A 22,572-nucleotide genomic window follows, 5' to 3' on the forward strand; every position below is an offset into this window, starting at 1 on the left:
CTTGAAACAGTGCAAGGCGGAGTGTATATCACTCGGCCGGGCGGTCCCAGTGTTTGGGCGCAGGAATGCTCCTCTCGTGGAGCGGAATGGCAGTCTAAACACGGAGGCATTAAAGTCAAAAGGCAGCAGCGCCGTATTTATTTTCTCCCAAACGTTTCATGACGTCCATCTAGAAATGTGAAAAAAGAGAGACAAAAACAAGGGGTGGGCTTTATTTTTTTTTGTAGGAAGAGAAAATAATTGTGGCACATGAATTCAAGGGAATCATAACAGAAGAGGAAATAAACAGTCATGACATGGAAATCAATGCATGCTCCTTCTTAATAATAAACTCAAACTTATGATATAATATCTCACAGACAGATGCATGTTAAGAAAACACTTTATGGCGTAATCACAATGTTTTCAGCAGCATGTGACACGTCTGTAATCCCAGTGTGATTATACACAACACACCATTCCCTACTGAGATCTTATTGAGTGCATATCACCCTAAACGAATAAGGAGGAGTCACTTATAATCATGCATTATGAGTAATTTTGTCTGTCCTCTTTCTGTAAAACCTAATAACGTTTATTGTAGCATGTGTCAGTCCAAGTGTGAAGTTACTTTTCATGTATGGAAGTGATTTAGTGTGTTTTTACCTTTTTTTTTTTTCAAATGTAACCCATTACTTTAGATTAGCCGTATAATGTGTGAATTGCACCCAGTACCACCGAGCAGCCTTGTAATTGAAATGCTTCTGGCTTTTACAGAATGGATTTGCTATTGTTCGGCCCCCAGGCCACCATGCAGAGGAATCCACAGCCATGTAAGTACCGGAGAACACAGTCCATCTCAGAGCACCGATTTAACCAGCGATCACCTGCCCAGTTTCAACCTCTGGTGGATTGTAATTATGAGCAGATGGGGAAAAAAAAGACTTTTGAGGTTCTCCCAGAAACAGATTTATGGCCTCAGAGATCATATAACATTACAAATAAATAAATAAATAAATAAATAAATAAATCACCCAGAACGTTATTTATGATCATTTTCCTTTGCTGATTTGTTTTCTTAATTTTCTGTTCTTCTCCATTCCGCAGGGGATTCTGCTTCTTTAATTCGATCGCAATCACTGCCAAGCACTTGAGGCAAAAGTTTAATATCAACCGGATTTTAATCGTTGACTGGGTATGTATTTTCTTTGGATTCAAAATAATTGTCCGTCACAGGTCACATGACTAGTAAAGGCCTTCAGATACAATTTTGCGTCACTGCATGGCCACATTTCTTGAGTTCAGATTTTGCTAATTATTTAAAACTTCCAACAGGTCTAGAAACTAGTTTATTGCCACCTGCATAAACTATGAAAAATAAGAAATATGGTGGTTAATTATGGTCAAAATCATATTGTCATACATTTTAAAAAAATGTTAACCTACATCTTCAATTAAATCTTCACGTATTCCTTTATTTTATTTCATTGTTTTGTTTTGTTTTGTTTTGTGTGGATGACTCATTAGCACCTGTCCTATGAAATATCCCCCCATTCAATGAAATCAACTCTGAGAGCATTGAAAATAACGGGCTTCCTGGTAGCCTTCGCTTCGTGTCTGCCAGACTCGGATCATTTCGACGGCCCGTTCTGCGGTCTGATCCTGTTTGTCTTCAGAAACCCTTCTGCTCAGCAGGCTGGGTGCGTCGAATTATGGTTGTGCGTCAATATGAAACTACATCAAACAAATCGGCAGCCATTACACATAATTCAGTCGTACTTTACAGAATTTATATTTAGTTAATTTACACAAAGTTTCTACTTCCTTGTAGAGCTAGTCAGCCCACACGAAAGACGTGCCCTGCTATGTAGCGAAGCATGTCATTTTCTTTAAGTGAAAAATTAGAAAAAGACTTGAGCTACAAAGCTCATGGATTTTCTTAAAAACAACAAACCTGGTCATAAAGCTCAGCCTCCCCCTAGGGGTCAAAGTCTATCATCACCTTCAAAACACAATGAACAAAAACATCAAATTACAGATTGAAGCATTATGGGTAGTTTTGGTTGTTGTTGTTTTTCCTCATGAATTAAAGGAATAAGTAAATAACATTATAACACAAGCATTGTCCTACTGTTACATTTCTTGAAGGTAGGCCACAATAGTAAAATGATAGGAAGCAGAATTGTATTTTTGCTGAAAGCCTCAAAGAAAATAGTGTAGCCAAGCTTTCGGTGGGTTTGGATGGTACACAGGTGTCTCACACCTTGTGCGTTAGTATGGGGTCAATGGAAACAATACCACATGGCCATTAGGACCATATAAAAATGTCTACAACATCTTGGGTTGTTTCTACCATAAAAATATCACACAGGTAATTGTCAGTTTAAATTCTCCTACCTATAGAGATCATAGATATTTGTCTTTATAAAAACATGCCACTCACACCTGTTCTTGTAGATTTCCTTTTGTTGGGCAACTTTCTTAGCATAGTCTACTTAAACTCAAACTTACATAGTCTCACAGAGTTCTCCTCCTCTGTGTTTATTTACTTACTCGGAGTTGTGTTGGGTCTTTGAGTCACAAGAACTGCTGACGAGCAGAACATTTACAGATCAGCAGTGTGCTTCAAGCAACACAGTGGAGTTTAAAAAGTGCCCTGCTTTTGAAACTAAAATAATGTAAATGTTATGTATATTCACACAAGCTGCACCTGAGCTGAAATAATGAGGTTGGCCTCCCAAACTAAACCTGTACGGTTCTAAACACTTTAAACTCTTTATATTGACACCTGAAGACACTTGCATATTGATTTATGAGCACCGCTTTTATTTTGCCAGCGGTTCCTGAGAAGGTGTAATAGGTTGTCTGACAAACCATAGGCAGGAAATGAACTCTGGCATCAAACTCTAATCAGTTACATCTGGCGTCAGTTATTTATTTATTTATTATTTTGCGGGGAGTGATAAAAAATTTAGGGACTAGTGTGATAGGATTTCTCCAGGAACACGTGACAGCCCAATAAACCTTATAATCAAATTGTATCCTGCTGTTCAATTTCTAACAGCTGATACACTTAAAGCCAAAGCCCTCCAAAAAAACAGTGACGTACGTTATAAAAGTGAGCCGGTAATGGGGAAAATAAAGTGGAAGAATGATTTTCAGGGTGTTAAAAGTTTGCTGATTTAATTAAATGAAAACATTGTGATGCCTGGATGTTGTTATTTCAAACGTACACATGATTTGTTCTCTGCGCTCCTTTATGCCATTTCCATTTTCCTGTCTGTCCAATTGGGTACGGCTAATTAAAATATCGCTTTCCTTTTCAATGACAAATGAATGGAGGAGACGCTGCGATCAGTCGATGTCCTTCCATTCTTGCAGTCAGCTAGCAACTCATTCCTCTTAATTATCCTAATCAGCTGGCGGAGCTGAGCAACAGAGCCCGGGATGGGGGAGCTGAACTTAAGCTGGCTGGCTTAGTAGGGGTCCCTGTGTGATGATGAGCCAGATGAACCTCCGCAGATTTTCCCTTTCCAGCTTTCAATCGTATTAAAGCCTTTTCTGTTCTTTCGGTCGATCACAAAGTCACAGAGTGGAACAGGTCCAAACGAGAGACAGAGCCAGCAGAATTCATATGGTAAAATGGTATAGTGTACTAGAAAAAAACAGTTTGATTAGTTTATGTGTGAAAAAGAATACATTTTATTGATTAATAAATGTGTGAAAAATTATTGAATGAGTGTTTTATTCTATGAAATATGACCCACGAATTAAACTATATTCATAAATAACTACAAAGGCAATGCAAGCTTTTGAAAATATATATATGAGTTTTTAAATATTATATTTATAAAGAAAAGGTGCAAACTTATAGAATCACATGTATATATAGTAAGAAAGTGGAAGACACACATTAACTCAATCTCTTATTATTTTTCTTGCTCTAAAAAATAACAACAACAACAACAACAACAACAACAACAACAACAACAACAACAACAACAACAACAAAATACAACAAAGACTTCTGAGGGCACGAAGATTATATTTCATTAAGTTTATTTGTCGTGACTGAGCCAGCCTCATTGATGCTTGGGACAGTGGTTTGTACTTTGAGCCAAACAGATTTCTGGGAAATGAACTTACTGCCTACAGTCAGATTTGCAGAAGGTCCGCATAAGATATATTTATTTGTGTTCGCTTTGAAGTGACCCTGGTATCAAATGAGAACATTGTAGTCATTTTAAATATGGCTTGATGTGCCAGCATAGGTTGAACAGAAAATAAATAATACTCTAACGAGAATGTCTTCAGAGCACACTGCCGCTGTAATTTATTTTCATTTGCAATCTCCATCATCTGCCCTGACATGACGAACAAGTATTAAATGAGATTTGTTTTAGCGAACCAACGTGAAGGAGCCAGGCTGGGCTCATCAGGGTGTGTTTATTTAAAACTCCAGACTTTTTTGTATTTTTACACAGTCAATGAAACATATAATTTGTTCCATTAGTAAGGTTTGAATCTGACACGTACCATTAAGCAGAGAAGGGCTATTAAGAAAAGGGATGTTTGGCTACTTTTGTGTTTTATTATAACTATATAATTATATAACAGGACTATAACTATCAGTACCTGATGACACAAACATCTCCTAGGATCTTCAAACAATTACCCGAGTTCCTGGAAGTGCCAGAACATTAACAGACCAATAGAAACCCCTTCCCAAGCTTATCAAGGCAAAATGAGAATCCATCAGACTGATATTTAAACCACGGACGTTGAAGGACTGTGGGAAAACTGGACGATTCGGTATAAGATTCGGTGATCAATATAAAATTGCAGGGATCTGTGAATAGCATGTTATAACAAGTCCATGACACCCAGTGTGTGGCTGTGCAGGTTAAACAGGTGGAAGTCCGCCGATACCGATCATTCAAATACTTCTTGTATGTCCATGTATCCATCTCGGCCATGGCGGACGCTTCTTTCATGTCGCTGTTTATGCCAGACCTGCCCTGCTGGGTATTAAGTTTTATACATTGTGAAATATGTTCAGTTAGGCTTTTCTTTTTCTTTTTGTCCAAATTAAACATTTGCATTTCTTTGGGGGCCAAGAAAGCCAAGTTAATTGAGCCCGAGGGGTTATGAACTGTTGGCAGTTAATAAGTCATAAAATTCCTCCATAAAACAGGATGCGAGATTCCATCACTAGGACTCGCAGTACAAAGAACTGGTGTATAAATATATAATTGTAGAAGAAAGGACTGGGATTTCTCAATGACTGCTCATCTGGGGTCTCCAGGGCACGCTAGCTGTGGTTTCCTGATTTTTAGAAGCCCGTTTAAAAAATGAGCGCATTAAGGAGTAATTTGCCCAAAAAGCATTCAGGAAGTGTGGGGGGTGGGGTAAGGCAGGGGGCTTATTTGGTGGGGGGCTGGGAAAGGAGAGGGAGAAGAGGGTGAAACAGAGAAGGCCGAAGCTACCCCTTTTTTTTTTTTTTTTAAACCTTTAAAAATTATTGTATCTGTCATTTGTTTTCTTTGGCCCCTTAGGATGTTCACCATGGCAACGGAACACAGCAGGCCTTCTTTAGTGACCCTCACGTCCTCTACGTTTCCCTCCATCGCTACGATGAAGGGAATTTCTTCCCGGGCAGCGGAGCCCCTGATGAGGTGAGTTTTCGGTTTCTCACTCCCCACTCCCTCCTCTCCGCTGTTCTGCTGAAATGGCATCCCTCGATCCCGTCTCATTTTCCCAATCCCTGCGCCGGTACGTCTTAAAACTGCACCCAATTACGGAAATCACCCCACGGGACCCCGGCCCTCCCTCCCCCGCCGACCAGAACAAGTGCAGAAGGCAGAGCAGCCCCCATCAGGCCCAGAGAAGGGGGCGCCTCACATTTTCTTTGATGACTGCTGCCAAAAGCCTGAGTATTTGTTGTTATTCCTGCCCTGGTGTTTCCCTGTGTTGCAGTGTGGAAGTGGCGCTGGCGAAGGCTACAATGTCAATATTGCCTGGACAGGTGGCCTGGACCCACCCATGGGAGATGTCGAATACCTCATGGCTTTCAGGTCTGTACGTTTGCTTTGTATCGTGTGACGAAGGTAAATAACAGTCATGCACCAGTCCTGGCTGATCCACAGAGGCATTTCCAGCAAGACAATGTTGGTACTAAGCAGAAAAACTCACTTCAAAGCCTATTGGGTGTTTTCATCACATACATTGACATATTCACTATATTAGAAAATAACCAGGACAATGGAGAAATACCAAAAACAGCTCCACCTTGACATTTCCTGTAATCCCTTTGATAGATGGATGCAGGAATACCTTGCCATTCCCCCCGCTGGGCTGTGTCTAGTGCAGTGCGATAAGTTCATATCTGTGGTCTCCTACTTATCTGCTGTTCCAGTTCATCAAAAGGTTGTTTTTTATGGGATTGAGGTCAGAACTAGGTAGGCAATGGCCTTTGTGAATCAAAGCTGGTCTCACTGAGCCTCTGTGAGCTATGGCACACACGCTGGCTGTATATGTAGGGTGAAAAAATGAAGCACACTGACCTGTGTGTCTGGGAAGGACGTCGTGCCTATAGTGAGATGGATTTGTCTTGCTCTGGTGCCCTCAAGTCCTCGTGCCCTTGTTAGAATTGAGGGATGGATGGGTTCCAATATACACCAGGATAGTTTAGCCAATAAACTTGGTGCCTTCGGACAAGAAGCTCACTCTTGGTCACAATCGGACTTTCCTGCATGCTAGAGATCCACATATTTGAGTTGGTGGTTTATGTTGCACAAAACCAACTCCCCTGATTGGCCATCACCGTCTCCAGACCACAATCCAATGACAATTTGTGGTCTGAACTGAAGAAAGCTGTCCACAAGCACGAGCTGCACAAGATGGCCCTGCTGGAGAGGTGGATAATGTTTAACAAGTATCTACAAGTATCTGTGCATCTACTCATGACTACAATATTGGTATTCGTACAATTCTTCACTTTTTAATTGTGTATTGTGTGCATCCGCATTTCCTTGCTAATCAACTTTATTTACATTTCATCAAAGCTCGGAATCAATGTGGAGGCTACTGTAAATATTGAATATCTAATTAATTGAATACCGCAAATATGTTTCTGAATGCACGACGCATAGAGCAAAGTGGGAGGCATCTGTTCAGTGATTTAACTTGTCACTCTGTGGAGCGAGAACATCTGCAGATGTAAACATTGTAATACGAACATAAAACCAGTACCCTTAAAACATACACAGTACTTAAAAAACAATGCATCGTTTTGTGTTGTTTGTTGTTTTATATAAACACAAAATCTGGCAATGGATGTGTGTGTTAATCAGACTTATAATCTCATAAAAACTGTCCAGGAACTGTGACAGGGCTCTGTATTCTTCACGATTAAATCATGTTTACCTGATTATGACTTAATCCAGATTTGCATTATTTTGTGGCAACATGAATAGACAGAAAATGTGCGTTTCATAAATAGCAAAGTATTAACAATCTAGAAAATATACCAGGAAGAATTGTGATACTAATCACATCAGTTTTATGATGTTTTAATGTATTTCTAGTTAATCCATATCCATACAAATTCTGAATTTTGTAGCAAAACTATATCATTTTGTCTCCCTTGTAATACCTGTGCCAATCATGTTAACAACATACAGAATTAAAACTAAATGTATTTAATCAAATTATATGCAAACAATTATATGATTCACTGAAGAAGGATGAGTCCCTTTTCATCTTTTGTTTAAAAATGTGATTGAAACAGGGATTAAAAATAAAGCACTCTTCAATTTCCACCAAATACGATTTGAAAATACAGCTGAAGAAAAAAAAATTGGGGGGGGGGGAAAAAATCCATCACAATGCAAATGCTAACAGAAGCCCTGAGTGAAAGCGCTCTTTCCAAAAAGTATTCCTGACAAACAAAATAAATTGCACATATATTGGACCTTAGAGGCCTGGGGCTAAGAATGGAAAAATTATTTACAAAAGCATGAAAATATTTAATCACTAGAGGCAGGGGGCAACAGTGTTTTAATTAACAGGTCCTCAGGCCATTGGCTGGCTGCAGGCTTTCTAAAACAACCACAAACCCTGACTAGCTGCCTGCCAGCCCGAGGGTCAGGCTTGAGATGAAACAGATAAGATAATTGGCTCTAATGAAATCCAGAAGGCATTGCAAGTTCTTTTCTTTTTTCCTCGTTCTCTCTCTTTTTTTGAGCTTGGATTTGAAGAGTGCGTGTGGAAGTGGGGCTTAATTCAAACCAGGGCTGCACCGGTCCCGGGCTCCATGACTTTGATATTGTTTGAAGTTCTGAAAGTGTTCACCACACCACTGGCCTGCTGGGCTGGGTCTCCCTGGTTACCTTAATTACCAAGCTTTATTGCTGACTTTACTGCACAGGAAAGGAGCCATTATATGTTTTCTATCGACATTCAGCTCTTTTTGGGCCGGGGGTAAAGGTCATCTGAGGGAGCCAAAAAAGTTTCACTTTGAGACATTCAAGGCCGCTCCAAAACATTACAGTGTGAGAGAAGTGCCCTCTCTCATGTTTTGCCTTGACTTCGTTATATAACTGGTACAGTGGGGTTCTTGGCAAGCGCGGTTTGTTTGACGCACTCCTGTCGATCAGTTTCGCAGGTTTAATCCAAAGGTTCAATATTCTTTCCACTGGGTTAAATATCGGATGTTTTTTATATAAAATTGTGTCATGTGACTTTCTATGTCTCATTTGGATTAGCCGCCTCGTTGATTTCCATCGTATTACACTCTTCGTTGATGTCTTATGCAGATAAGTAACGAGGCAAATATAAATGTGCTTTAAAAAGATGCTGATGATGGTGAATATAAGGAATAACGGTATCTTGAAATGTGCTATTTATTTCTCACGCACACATATATATGTATAAAAGAAACGTCTGCACCAGCTGATCCCCAGTGATGTCATCGTAATCTTTCCTGACCTGCCCCGTTTCTCGACCTATCACGAAAACACTTTCCCCTGCAGAACTGCAGGAAGCATTGTTGGTCCAACATCATGTTCTATTTCATTTTTATTTCTTAGAAACCTTCCTTTTTTATATTAGATTTTTTTTCCCCAGGCCAATGTTTTTTTTCAGGTTTTTTTTGGTAAGTTAGAACAAGATTAAAGGTTTCAAGTCATGCATATGGGAAATAAGATCGTATATAGATCGTTTGCACTGGACATAATTGTGTAGTCTGTCTAACCAGTGCTGCTTTTGGATTCAAACATCGATATTAACCTCTTGTATCCGGGATGGGAATCTGAATTCGATTCCCTTACATTTTCTACAACAACAATTTGAGGTAAAAGTCAAGGTTTTAGATGGTTGCTTATGATTTGAAGGATAATTATTGAATTTCACACTATTATTATAATTATTGTTGTTGTTGTTGTTGTTGTTGACATTATGCAAATACAACATTTGCATTGTTTACATTAATTTAGTGGTGAGAGAGAGAGGCTTCACACCTCCTGTAACTCATTTGCTCCCTTCAACCTAAAAGCCCTATTTTCACAGGAGTCCATTTCCACAGCTCTCTGTCTTGGCACTGCTTTACACCTCATAATTCCACAGTCATGTCTTGCTGATGTGCTCGTGTAATTAGGGATTCGTTCCGCCTCTGTGTTTTGCATCAGAATTATTTGCATTAAATTACCACCCACCGAATTTCACGGTACCTCAAAGCCTCAAAGACTGCGCCTTTGTTATTTTATTGCACAGAGAGGCAAGCAACTGTTGTGATGAATTCGGGATTTTACTATGCGACGCCAAATACCAGAGTCAGGTGCAGGAATTTGAAATATTCTTGCAGACGATATTTTGTTTTGGCAGGGGGGCGGGCATTCTTCCTGACACCTGTTGAAAGTAAAATGTGCTCAATAATGTCACCTAACAATGTATCAAATGCATGCACTATCTAAGTACACAGTGTATAAAATCGAAATTGAAATGTAAGATTCCTTTAATGTGAGTCACGTTCAAATTGCAGAACAGGAGCTTTTAGCTTTCAGTTTGGTTTTGATTAATGCTCACTGTTGAATTTATTGTGGAGATCCGTAAACATGTGAATTGCAAATTAAAGAATTGCTGCACTTTCATATTCGAACTTCAGTGCTACTATGGCAACAACACAAATAAAAAATGCGGACCAGTAGAAGCTTAGATTGATTTGAATACAAATCTAGCTGATTATAACAAGAATCTGAAGAAGATTATCAAAGGTCAAGAGTACCTATGAAAGGCAGGAATATACAAAAGCAAAACAAAAAAACTTTGTCAAAAGGGAGGCTGGGACAGTTACACTTTTCCCACACTGTACACCCTTTACAAGGAGATGTGCCCTTAGAGAGTTAATGTAGTGTAACACAGGAAAAAAGTTGTAATTATCATGGTACTTCGCTGTAATGGGCTCTTCATACAGCAGCACTAAATGCCTAATTACAGCAATTTTGGTGCAGACCACACTAGCGTGAGTTTTCCCTTCACACTACAATAGCATCTATGGAATCATTAGTACTAGATTGTTGAGTACAAAAACAGCATAACATTAGGATATGGCTAGCTTGGTATGTGTACCAACGCAGTACAGTGTTTTAATTCCTCTGTGCCTTTGCGGTACAATTTCACTGCACTTAAAAGTAGTTCACTGCCTTCATTAAAGTGGAGAGAATCACCATTTCGCTAACGTACCAGAAGAATAGGTATAACCCTGGGCTGCATAATTATACTGTCTGGATTCACAGCAAGCGGTCCACATAATTAGCTCTCTCTCAGAGCTTTAAAGACTCTCGCAAACCCTATAATTCTGCGCCTTCTTACGAATTGAGTTTTATGTCGTACGGATTATGTAATGAGGACTGGGGGTGACATGATCCAATGGAATGCGTCAATAAAAGGAAGGAAAAAAATTGGAAGCTGTAGATGAACCCGAAAAACAAAAACAAAATCGAATCAAAGGATGTTTGGTGACCAAGACCTGATGGTGTTTCCAACCTGTTAGTCAGTGTTCTCCTTGTTGTTTCGCTCTGCACATACTGTAAATGCCATTGCACTTCTGTCAGTTCGCCATTGCTATTAAAAGCACTGTGTTATTTCCTCCCCAGGACTGTTATCCTCCCCATTGCCAACGAGTTTAATCCAGATGTGGTGCTGGTGTCAGCTGGGTTTGATGCCGTAGAGGGTCACGACCCCCCATTGGGTGGGTACAAAGTCACAGCCAAATGTAAGCCCCCTTTTCTTTGCTAAACTGACTTGCATAAAAAAACTGGTTGAGATTGTTACAGTGTCGAGAAAAAATAAGATGATACACAAAGTTTCTTAGTCTAATGCACACAAATGTCTGCTAAAAGGGTTAATTTACAGCATCTGTTATAAACCACTAAAGAATGTTACTGGAAATATAGAACAGCTGCAGATATATGAAGAAGTGAATTTAGAGGCTACACATAGCAAAAGTTAATTAAAATTATAATATTTTGCACACATATACAGTATTATATATAAATAAGCTTAATTGTTGAAATATTTAAAATGCATATTTGTTTTGTTATTTATGATTTAACTTCTTTATATATTTATATAAATATATATCCACATTACAAGTGAATATGTTTTTCAGTGTAACTTGCATGCAATTGTTATGCAACCTATACCGTGTGTTGTGAGTATGCAAAGAGAAATACACAAATTGACCTTTCTATTCACTTAACCCCACATATACATTACTATTTCTCATTCCAGGAATCTGTTACTTATTGAACAGGCATGGAAATCAATTGCTATAACTTGTATCAAGCTTTGGTACTGTTATTTGTCATCACTGTGATCAGAGTCAGTTAATCCCCAAAGTCGGAAAGCTTTCTAATTGTGTAATAAGACAACGGGACTCCCCTAAGCAGCCTCTCGTGCTCTCGATAATAGATAGAAAATAGATTGGAGGAGGATTTGTGACTCCTTCTGAAGCATCAAAGCTTCGACGGACTGTGCTTCTAATATTTTCGCTACACAAACACTTCTTATCTGTAACAGTATTCTCACATAAGGTTTCACGACCATGGACTTCAAAAGCTTGCCACAGAGAGGGCTAGGGATGCAATAACCCTAAATAGTGGCTCACTATCTCGACAGGGACAGACAGGGGGAAGGTGAGGCGTCTCCCGTGTTTGTTGTTGTGTGTTTAAGCCACATGGGGTGATTAGTGACCATCTGTTTTTTGGTCTATTAAGCGCTATCTTTTCTTCTCTCAAAGTGCCATGGTGCCTTGTGCCATAATAGGCTGCCTAGTGTTAACCATGGGGCGCTTGCCAGGGCTATAATGACAATTTGAGGACTTCATTACCATTGGTATATGATTATTTGTTTTACTTCTTCTTCTTTATGTTTTAAATATAATCGTGAAGATTCAAGGGTTATTAAATTCCAGGTCTAATTTAATTTTCTAGTTGCAGAATTCCCTACAGCAGGGCCATACTTCAGAACCTGATTTCCTCTTTTTCCCCAGCAAGAGAATTCAGCAATAAACCTGAAAGCAATATATATAATAATCAATATATTTTGGGTTGTAAAAGCATGACTGAATGGCATAATGTTGCATATTGAGCTCACACTGTGGTGAGTTTTAGGTAGCAGAAACTAAATATATCAAAATAAAGATTTTAGGATACTCTTCTTGTGATCTATTCCAAGATAGTGGTTGTTTTTCTCTGTACAGATATTGTGAATCAGATATAAATAAGGTCAGAGACTTGATTTATTGTTGTGAGGTTTAAGAAAAGTATCAAACATATTTATTTTGTATTATTCATCTCTAGTAGTTATATACAGACTTGTTATTGGTTTTATCTTTTTCCCTCGCTGTTTTCCCACATTTTATTTTTCTCCAAAAAGACTAAACAATAGAGAAATAGTGTTGTGATTCTCTTATCCCAGATATATTTCTACTGAGGGTCAGCATTCTTCAATTTGATAGAGATCAGTCTTTTCTACCGAGGGAGGCCTGGCATTACTGTCTTATTTTTCTAAGGCTAATCTCTGTCAGAGGTGTAAATGTGTTTAAGACTTGTGGATTAATTGCAGAGGTGACACAAATGTGACAAGTACTTACTGAGGGTATTTTTTTTTAGATTACTGACTGATTCCTGAAGAAAGGAATGACATAAACTGTTTCTGTTCCAAATACATTCTTAAAATTATATAATTATAACTACATTTTCACTGTATTGTTCATTATTTAATAACCAATAATTAAAACATAAAAAGCAACTTCTTCACCATATAGATTTGAAAATGATCTCCTTTTGGTTAGATCAAATAAACTGCAATTAAAAATAAATTATTTAAGAATCATTTTTGTGTTTAAGCTGATTATATGATATAAAGCATGTTTTTATTTAAGATAAATGCCTTTTTTATGTTTAAAACCACAAAATAAATTCATACAGAAAATGATAAAATTTCTTATTAAAACAAATTATTATTAAACTGCAACCTTTAGTTTAAACCTGTTGTTTTTTTGTTTTTGTTTTTTTTATGATTAATGAACAATACCAAGAATAAATATTATAACATTACATAAGGGAAGGGTGCATCCTTAAATTGAACATTGAATTTAACTTTTTCAATTCAATTTTAGATAACTGTGATATATAAAAATAAATTTGTCAAAAATACTTCTCATTTACATATTTAGAAAAACAAATAATGGATATAATTAAGTGTTATTGCTGTGATTTAATAACAATTTGCAGTATTCTTCTTAAACTTCAATACACTCAAAAATTATTATACTCCTATTTTATTTTATATATTTTCATTAATCGTTTATGTTGGTAGCGTCCCCCAAATTTAATGGCATATTTTACATGATTTTCCACAGGTTGTTGAGGAATTCTGCAAGCTAAGCAGGTCTGCTTTAACAGTTAAACCACCTGTTTGCTATATATGCCTCTTAACCCTTTTTTTCATTTTCTAAAGCAGACAGGATTTATTTCTGTTACTAAAATAATATTTAGTCAAATTAATTTATTTTCTTTATTTGTCCTTTTTCCTCACGTAAAGGCAATGACATTTCACACAGCAATGGGATTGTTAAACTGGTCTTCAGTGGACATTTTTTTGTGAAACCACAATTAGAAATAAATAAAATAGTTATATTTATAACTACTCTGACATGTTCAAGCTGCATTTGTAAAAATAAATAAATTAATACATTTAACCCCTAGGCCTTTCCATTATTGTGGAAAAATAATGTTTGGCAAAACCGCAAAAATTATAAACTTTGTTTCCTATATCTATATTGTGTTTTTATATTAAAAAAATCTTATATAAGACTATATTGTTTAAATGTCATGTCTAATGTTTCACTGATAAAAAATAGGTGGAAAATATTTCTTCATTACTTCAATATTTTATAATATAGAATTGCAAAGTTTTTTGACATAATAATAATAATAATATTATTATTATTATTATTATTATTATTATTATTATTATTACAGCCATTTAAAGAGTCACATTTTATGAAGTTTAAAATATTTCACAGAATGCAGGTTGAAAAAAGTAGTAGAATCGTATTACTGTGTTGAGGCTATACATACAAAACAAAAATAACTTACAAACACTATTACATTTTATTATTGATATTTGATGTCGATACAATCACTCAAATTCTCCAATTAGATATTTCCAGAAATTATGTCATTGGCATTCCTCCTATAACATATAGATGGAGTTTATTCTATAGATAGACAGGTCTTATTCTGTCACAGTCCATTACTAACCTCTTATGTTCAAGTGAAGGTTAACAAATTATATATTTATACATATATATAACTTTGATATCTGTGCTATCTCACCAATTATAAGCACTGTTCTGAATTCCTACTCAAACACCACACACAGCTCGGACAGACAGACAAAGATCTACAACAGATATGTGTGTGTATATATATATATATATATATATATATATAATCTTCAAAGCAGGCATTTAAAGAGACTTTGGCTGTTCTTGATGTATATTAAGAGAGAAAGGTAGATACAACTCTGATAGAACCATTAGCCAATCTCCACAGGTTATCAGATTAATGACCGTGGTAACACTATCTATCCAAAGTGGCTGTCGGCTCCTCGCGGGTCCTGTCCTGCTCATGTCTGACCAGAGCCATGAAGGTTGATGAACCACAAAGGATCCTGGGTATTTCCTAGCAGCCTAAGTGAAATACAATACCGCAGTGCACAGCCCAGCCTGCTTTGAACTTGATTGACCAAAAGGGTTACAAACTGCTAGATTTTATATTTTGTTAGATGGTGCCAGCACCCCAGTGATACTGTGATCGTCGGTGGAGATAAGTCTACCTTAAGTGTTCTTCAAGAGCAGGAGTAAGCCTGACCTGCATCCTGTGGAGATAAGTGTACAACTGTATACAGGACACTGTGGAATTAGGGCTCAGATTTAGGGCTGTGGTTTAGTCAGAGGTTAAGGACTTTTAACTCAAACCTTTTGTGACCTTATGTTACATTTGGTGACGTGTGAATTAAAGGCATTTTTGTTTTTCTGCTTGTTTTTTAAATCTGAAATTGATGACATACGCCTGTTGAGTTTGGATAGAGCAACAGTCTTTTTTCTTTTTAATCACCACAACTGTTAAAATTATGATTTAATTCTTGTTTGAATATATAAACAACAGATTTGTTTTTACCAGTTTTGCCGCACTAGAGCTGTATAAATATCCGTGCGAGATATCGGCCCTGGTCTCGTTTGTGGAATTATTTGGTCAAAGTGAGATCCAACGACTCGTCAAAAAACAATTTGCGTGCCACCTTCCCCTAGAAAATTAGTTTCAATTAGCTGTGTGCGGAAGGATCTGTACCTGCAGCAGCATAACACACGGCCTTTTGTCTCCAGAAAGAACACAAATTAGGCTCTGCATTCATTCAAAGAAAACTGATAAATCAAAAAAAAAAATTGGGTCAAAACTTGTGTTTATGTTAAACTTCCCGGACCTAAACAAGCTCCATTCTGGGTTGTGAGCTCCTCTAATGTGATCAGTTAAACAACAGGCCCCCCCACACCATATCTTTATATCCCTTAGAGTGCGTGTGTTTATGTTCAATTACTGTAAATTAAATTTAAATAGAATCATACAACAATAGAGGTGACTTCACGTAATGGTCACTACAGTTTGTACTTCCATAAACACAGGATCCTGGGAGTTTAAATTTGTCGAGTCCTGACTAACAGCCTCTCCAATTCAATGGAAACCTTGTGAAGAGAAGGTATTAAACCCTGATGAGCTTGTCTTTGACCTGCTCAGAACCATTTATTAAATTTATTTCACATTTCAATAACAATCATTGCAAAATCCCGATCGTAAAAAAAACAAACCCAAAACATTTGTCTTTGAAATGAAAATATAAAGACCTCAGTAATATTCTTCCATTGTCTTGCCTGTGTTGTTTTATTTCGTCCAGAGAACTGTTACATATTCTATCATAATTTTTCCATGATAGTTGACTTTAAAGTGTTTCTTGACAGCTGTGGAAATATTTCCATGGTGAAGAGTTCAATTGCTCCTTGAAATATAGGGATGTTTGGCAGTGGGACTCATCGTTGGCTTAGGACTAGAGCAAGCTGCAGACGCAAAGTACTTTATATCATCTGCATTTTCCTGTCATTTCCTTCTCTGTGTTTGTTCCATATTTGACTTTGCATATTTTATTATATATTTTTTGAGCTTAGATTAATGTTTCCCATTCTAACAGCCCAACCAGACAAGACAAAGCTTCTGAAAGACTTCTTGTAGCTGCGTGAGAGAAAGTGCGATGGGGAAGTGTTGCCTCCAGTGAAACACGTCTCTGTGCAGCAACGCAACACAATAATTTGTTTCACCTGCGTTCGCCCTGGCAGGCGGTACCAGGCATGTCTTTCAGAGACTCTGCCAGAAGAGCTACATATCATAGAAACTGCAGTCTAAGAAATTGAAACCATTAATAGATAATTACTCCAAAAAACATGATGGTGGGAACCTTGTCTTGGGCGACTGAGTTCTCTACGATATTTCTATCATTATTAACTTCCACAATTTAGAAATAAACTTAATAAACTGATTGTGAGCATAAATACAATGTTTTCTTAGGTAATAACTGCCATCCTATAAATATAATTGTACAACCTAAATATAAATGAATAAAACGTTAATGTTCTCCTTTTAACTTAACATGTGAATGAATGATATACAACTTCTAAATTAATTTCTAATTAATCTTTTCAAAATGATTTCATAATAAAGTTACAGCTTCCATTTTCTGTCATCCCTAACTAGCCAAGTTTAAGCATTAGCACCCAAATATAACTCGAAAACTATATTTTGAGCTAATTTCTTTCAAACTAAATGTAATTTAAAATAAATGTACGGATTATTTTGTATTTTACCTATTAATAATAAAACTACAGCTTAGATATTTAGTGTAGATATTTCAAGGATGCCCACAACTCTGTACAAATCAGTATTGTTCCCAAAAGATCTCAAAGAAAAAAAAAAAAATATATATATATATATATATATATATATATAATTGCTCTCACTGTATAAGTTTATTAACTTAAAGTCTAGGCGAAAAAAAACAACTATAGTAAATCCAGTACAAATATAGCTGCTCATTCATAACATCCAGGCAAGGATGACGAATTAGCTACCCTTGCCCTATAGGTAATAAATAGAGCTTAAAAAGCCCAATGAATTGGGGCAGGGGGGGTAGCATTAGCCCCTTCTCTTTGTGCTCTTGGAACGGCAAGTCTCCTCTAATGAGAGTTATGCCTCATTTCAATTCCAATCAATTTCAAAAGTTTATTTTAATCTGTAGGCTGTACTCTAAATATACTGACAGACACAATTCTGGGGCTACAGAGAGCTCATAGTTTACACGTCCAGGGTTTATGTTGCCGTTTATGTGGGACATATTGTCTAGGATGTCAAGACGTTGTGCAAAGCCTGACCTAGTTAATTTTGGATACGGTTGTTGGAATTATATCAATGTGAATCAATCACTTAGTCACAAAGCAACCACAGGGATATAATGCAGATCTGTTTGGTACAGTCTTGGCAGCATGTGCAGAGAAGGGTTGAATCAAAGGAAAGTTTACTGTCACCAAAATCGTCATTAAAGAATATAGTGGACGGCAAAAATATCGTGCGCATGTGCCAAAGTTGTCCTGGTGGAAAATCACAAGTGACGGAAGTTCATTTGTAAAAGAGGGCATTTTCATGTAAATATACATATTAAATATACCTGCTCTTTAACAGTCTTCTTTAAAAATGTGTTGCCAATTGTTTCCTCGTTCAAATATATTAAACTTATAGTTTTCCAATCACAAGTCATCCTCCACTCTGTGAAACTGCTTTTGTCTCTTGAAAGCGGGAGCAGGCCTTAATGTTTCTCATTACCATAACAAATCGTGGTCGTTTTAAAGACCTCTGTTTAAAATCCCCTCTGTGTCCACTTTTCACTCCCCGGATGGTGCTGCTCACCTTGTGCTCACATGTCTCAGGTTGCTTGAATATTTATATTTGAAATGCATAAAACATTGGGCCCATCTGGAAGCGTTTAACATCACAAGTGTCCTCACGGAGAAACAGCACATTCCTGCAGGGCTGCTGATCCGTCAAATGTGCTCCTACTGTATAATGCACCTCGGAGGTATGAAAGGAGAGAGTTATCTGCTTAATACAGTAGGTGATAGGTCTCTGATGGCCATCATCGAGTAGCGATGAGGTCAGTGGAATTTTTGGGAGCGTGTTAAAAAAATTAAAAATACCTTTCCAAGCAGCTGTATTTGGGAAGTGTTTAAAAAATTCAAAGCTAAATATTTAAGTGTACCTTCAGTCGGTCAGCATTTTCAAATGAAACTTTTCAAATCCGTGTTTAGAAGCGTGCCATTTTCATCACACTATTTTGATAATTTTATAATTTATTTATTGATTAATTTCTACTCTGTTCTATAGGATATATATCAGTTGTCATAATGTGTTTATACAATTTGTTTACATGCATTTATTGTTTTTAAATCTACATTATATGACTAAACCAGGCTGCATTTGGAATACTAATTATATATGACGTTTCAGGAAGATGAGGCATTCCAATATTATAAATCATTTCACTGTAAACCCCACTGCACAATGGCACTACTACGTGATGAGAACATACACCATGCCTGCTTCTGCTTTTGCACAGTCAGACAGTAACTCTCTACAGCAGGTCAAAGTGTCTTTTAGGGAAAAGAGATCTGAGAATGACAGTGATTCACAACACTGAGCAGTAACATTGCACTCTCGCTGAAATATTAGTATCGGCAGAGGTACTGGTAATAAACACCCTGTCTTCAGTTTGCAGGTTGGAGAGTATTGTGTTGTGTTGTGTGTGTGTGTTTGTTTGTTCTATGTAGAAAAATTCAGCATGACTCAGAACTGTACGGAAAATCTTTATATATATATATATAAAAGCATCGAAAAGTATTCAGAATAAAAAACAATACAAAAGATTTAACTGTTGTTTATATATATATATACTGCAGATGACTGCATTCGTGTTTATAGCTCTGCTGGCATAAATACATCAACTGACTGGGGCTGTAAAAACTCTCTGCGAAAAGCAATACAATAAACACTGCTCTGTTGAGCCTATCAAACAACCCGCCTTACAGGAGATTTGATGTTTTTTTTGTTTTCTTTCCTCTGTGGTTAAGGCTTTGGTCAACTAACCAAGCAATTGATGAGGCTGGCAAGTGGACGCGTGGTCCTGGCGTTGGAAGGTGGACACGATCTTAGCGCCATCTGCGATGCGTCAGAGGCCTGCGTGAACGCCCTGCTGGGAAATGAGGTAAAAGATGATGAGTCACAGCTCTGAAGTCAGGTGCTGGCTGGACGCCACTGTGCAGTGCAGTGGGCCACATTCACATTCACAGCAACATTGCAACTGCAAAATTACATACTTCCACATAGGGGACATTGGCAAGATCAAATCAAAATAGTGTTGGTCAGTGTTGTGGGCATCAGTGCCCTTCAGGGATAAGTGGAAGAAAAGTTTTAGTACTGTCTCCATGAGCACAAATGGAGGTGAAACTGATAAAACAGTTCCTGGACATTTCCCGTAAGGTTTATATCTGGGTTCTAAGGCGCTCGTGGTCGAAGAGGGACGCCCTGCTGGCGCTTCCTCAAAGTGTGGTAGACATCGCATGCATAAATAATTCTCAGAGCAGTTCAGAACAGAATGGTACCTTTTAAAAACACACTCGATAAATACAGGATCTCAAACTAACTCAGACGATTTAACGGACTTGGGCGTGTTTTCCGTGTCAGAGCAACATCTGATTGACCAAACTGAGCACTGATGTCATGCACACTAGCAATGGATATCCCAGGATTTGGCTCGGTCTGTCTCACGCTTTATCTGCTCGTCCAATCAAATGCTGACTTGCAAACAGTGCCACATCGTGCAAACCCGTCTCTCTCCTTATTGTACAGCTCAAATCAAATTGGCAAAGAAACAGTTGAACAGTAACACATGCAGCTGCAATTGCGAGTTCATCACGGGCGAGAAGGAATCAGTATATAAACCATATTTGCTCTAGTAAAAACACTAATACTCATGTAATATTATCTTCATCGGACATACAGTAAAAATATCAATAAATTAAGGAAGGTCAAGTGGGAAAACTTGATCATTTATAGTGAACTTCATATGCAACTTATAGTTTGATATATTGCAGCTGGGCATTTATACTAGTGCTTACAAATTACAGTGAGAGACGGGGCAGGCAAAAGTTGTGTTAGTATTACATTTATGAACAGTTTAAATGGTATAATTCTTAGTTTTTCTACAAACAACATTTCCATGCTGAACTCTTGCCGTGAAATAATCGGCTGCAGGGATAGCTTGTTCTTTGTGATGCTGCTGTCCGTTTCTCTCTCCTGCAATAAGACACAATAAGCAATACACAATATGAAAACAGCCCTAAGTCAACAGTTATAATTACAGCTGTGTTCTCCATCAAAGCCATTTCTCTGCATGATTAATAGGATAATTATCACTAATTATCTAGTACTTCAGTTTTACAAATAATTGTAGGTGGTAGAGCTTTTGGTCGAAAACTTGGCAAGATTTGCTTTGGCTGCCATACACTGCAAATTTGACTGAACCCAAATTAGAAAGGTCAGCAGAGGCCTTTGTCAGAGTACTCTGCAGTTTGTCAGAGGTATTTATTCATGTGTTGGGGATTAGAATTCATAAACATTTTGCAGTTTTTTCAAACACTATTTCTTTTGCTTTGTTTTTCTTGGCCACTAGCTGTCAATAAAGCCATGCATTCATTCCTGAGACCACTTTATTAATGAAGCTTTGACATTGTACTTTTAAAATGTATATATATCATTTAAAAAAAAGATTAATTGAACATTCAGCTCGTTTGCACTTCCTGGTTGTTGTCGAAAGCCTGCACTTGCACAATTTGAAAAGGATCAGGCAGTTTCAGAGTTTAAGATTATGGTTAAATTGTATCTGCATTAAGCAAAAATGTTCTGAAAAGCAAAAAGAACCGGAATTTCTAATTGTTTGTCTTGAAGTCAAACCGGGTTGAAGTTTTTCTCATTTTCTTGGAACGCACTAGCGCTTGAGCTATCTCTGTAGTCTAGTCCCATCTAGCGCTGAATAACTTTGAAAGACTTGCATATAGTGCGCTAATGTGTTGTGCAGTTACACGATGGATTAGGAATCAACCTAGCACTGACCTGGAACTCACACATGCAACATACATCGAGTGAAAAGCAAACCTGAACCTCATAAAAGCAAAAACCTGTCACTTTGTCCTGGAAACAGCGGTGCTTCAGGTAACATAACGTCTGAATCCAGTGACACATCATCAGGTTAACCTTATAGTACACCCTTTTGGAAAACTGATAGAGAAGTTGTTTTATAGCTCAGTGGAAAAAGAAAGACCCTGTTCTTTATCACAGACTTTGAAACGTTCCATGCAGCTCGTATTCAGGACACATGACAAGAGTAACTGAAGTTCAGTGGAAAAATATAATACATGTGATTTATTAATCATATTTATCCTCATTCCAGCATAAATATCTACCGATAAGCTGCAAAATCAAACTCGCCCATCAAATGGTGGAAGGAGGACAGAGACTGATTTATATGTCGTATAAGAGTGAATCATAGGTTGAAGAGGATTATGCATCAGTTTTTGTAGGTGCACTAATATAAATAATGGATTATGTGCTTCGCCCAAATAATCACAGACATTAACTAGCTAACTAACCATGATGTGCCATTATTTTGGTTGAGCTTAAACTAAATACTCTTTCAGACTCTGCAATTTGAAACTGAAGGGAGTGTAAATTGAACAGCTGACTTCATTGTATGACTTCATTCGGACATATAAATAGGGGGGAAGATACGGCTGTAAGTGCTGTAGTACAGAGTCTGTGCGGGAAAGCAACCTGAACCCCCGAGGTGCCGAGAGATTAGCCCGAATTAGTC

General features: G+C 37.5%; 1 protein-coding gene across 1 annotated transcript in view; it reads left to right on the forward strand.

Annotated features, from left to right (window-relative positions):
- LOC136760251 (histone deacetylase 9) overlaps window positions 1-22,572 on the forward strand; it is a 113,555-nt gene that overhangs the window by 83,910 nt on the left and 7,073 nt on the right. Inside the window, exons 20-25 of the mRNA XM_066715561.1 lie at window positions 757-812; window positions 1,087-1,174; window positions 5,535-5,654; window positions 5,956-6,053; window positions 11,133-11,251; window positions 19,775-19,908. Coding sequence (XP_066571658.1) covers window positions 757-812; window positions 1,087-1,174; window positions 5,535-5,654; window positions 5,956-6,053; window positions 11,133-11,251; window positions 19,775-19,908 — 615 coding nt within the window. The remainder of the gene's footprint in view (window positions 1-756; window positions 813-1,086; window positions 1,175-5,534; window positions 5,655-5,955; window positions 6,054-11,132; window positions 11,252-19,774; window positions 19,909-22,572) is intronic.

The sequence above is a fragment of the Amia ocellicauda genome, chromosome 10, assembly GCF_036373705.1.
Source record: "Amia ocellicauda isolate fAmiCal2 chromosome 10, fAmiCal2.hap1, whole genome shotgun sequence".
Taxonomy (NCBI): Eukaryota; Metazoa; Chordata; class Actinopteri; order Amiiformes; family Amiidae; genus Amia; species Amia ocellicauda.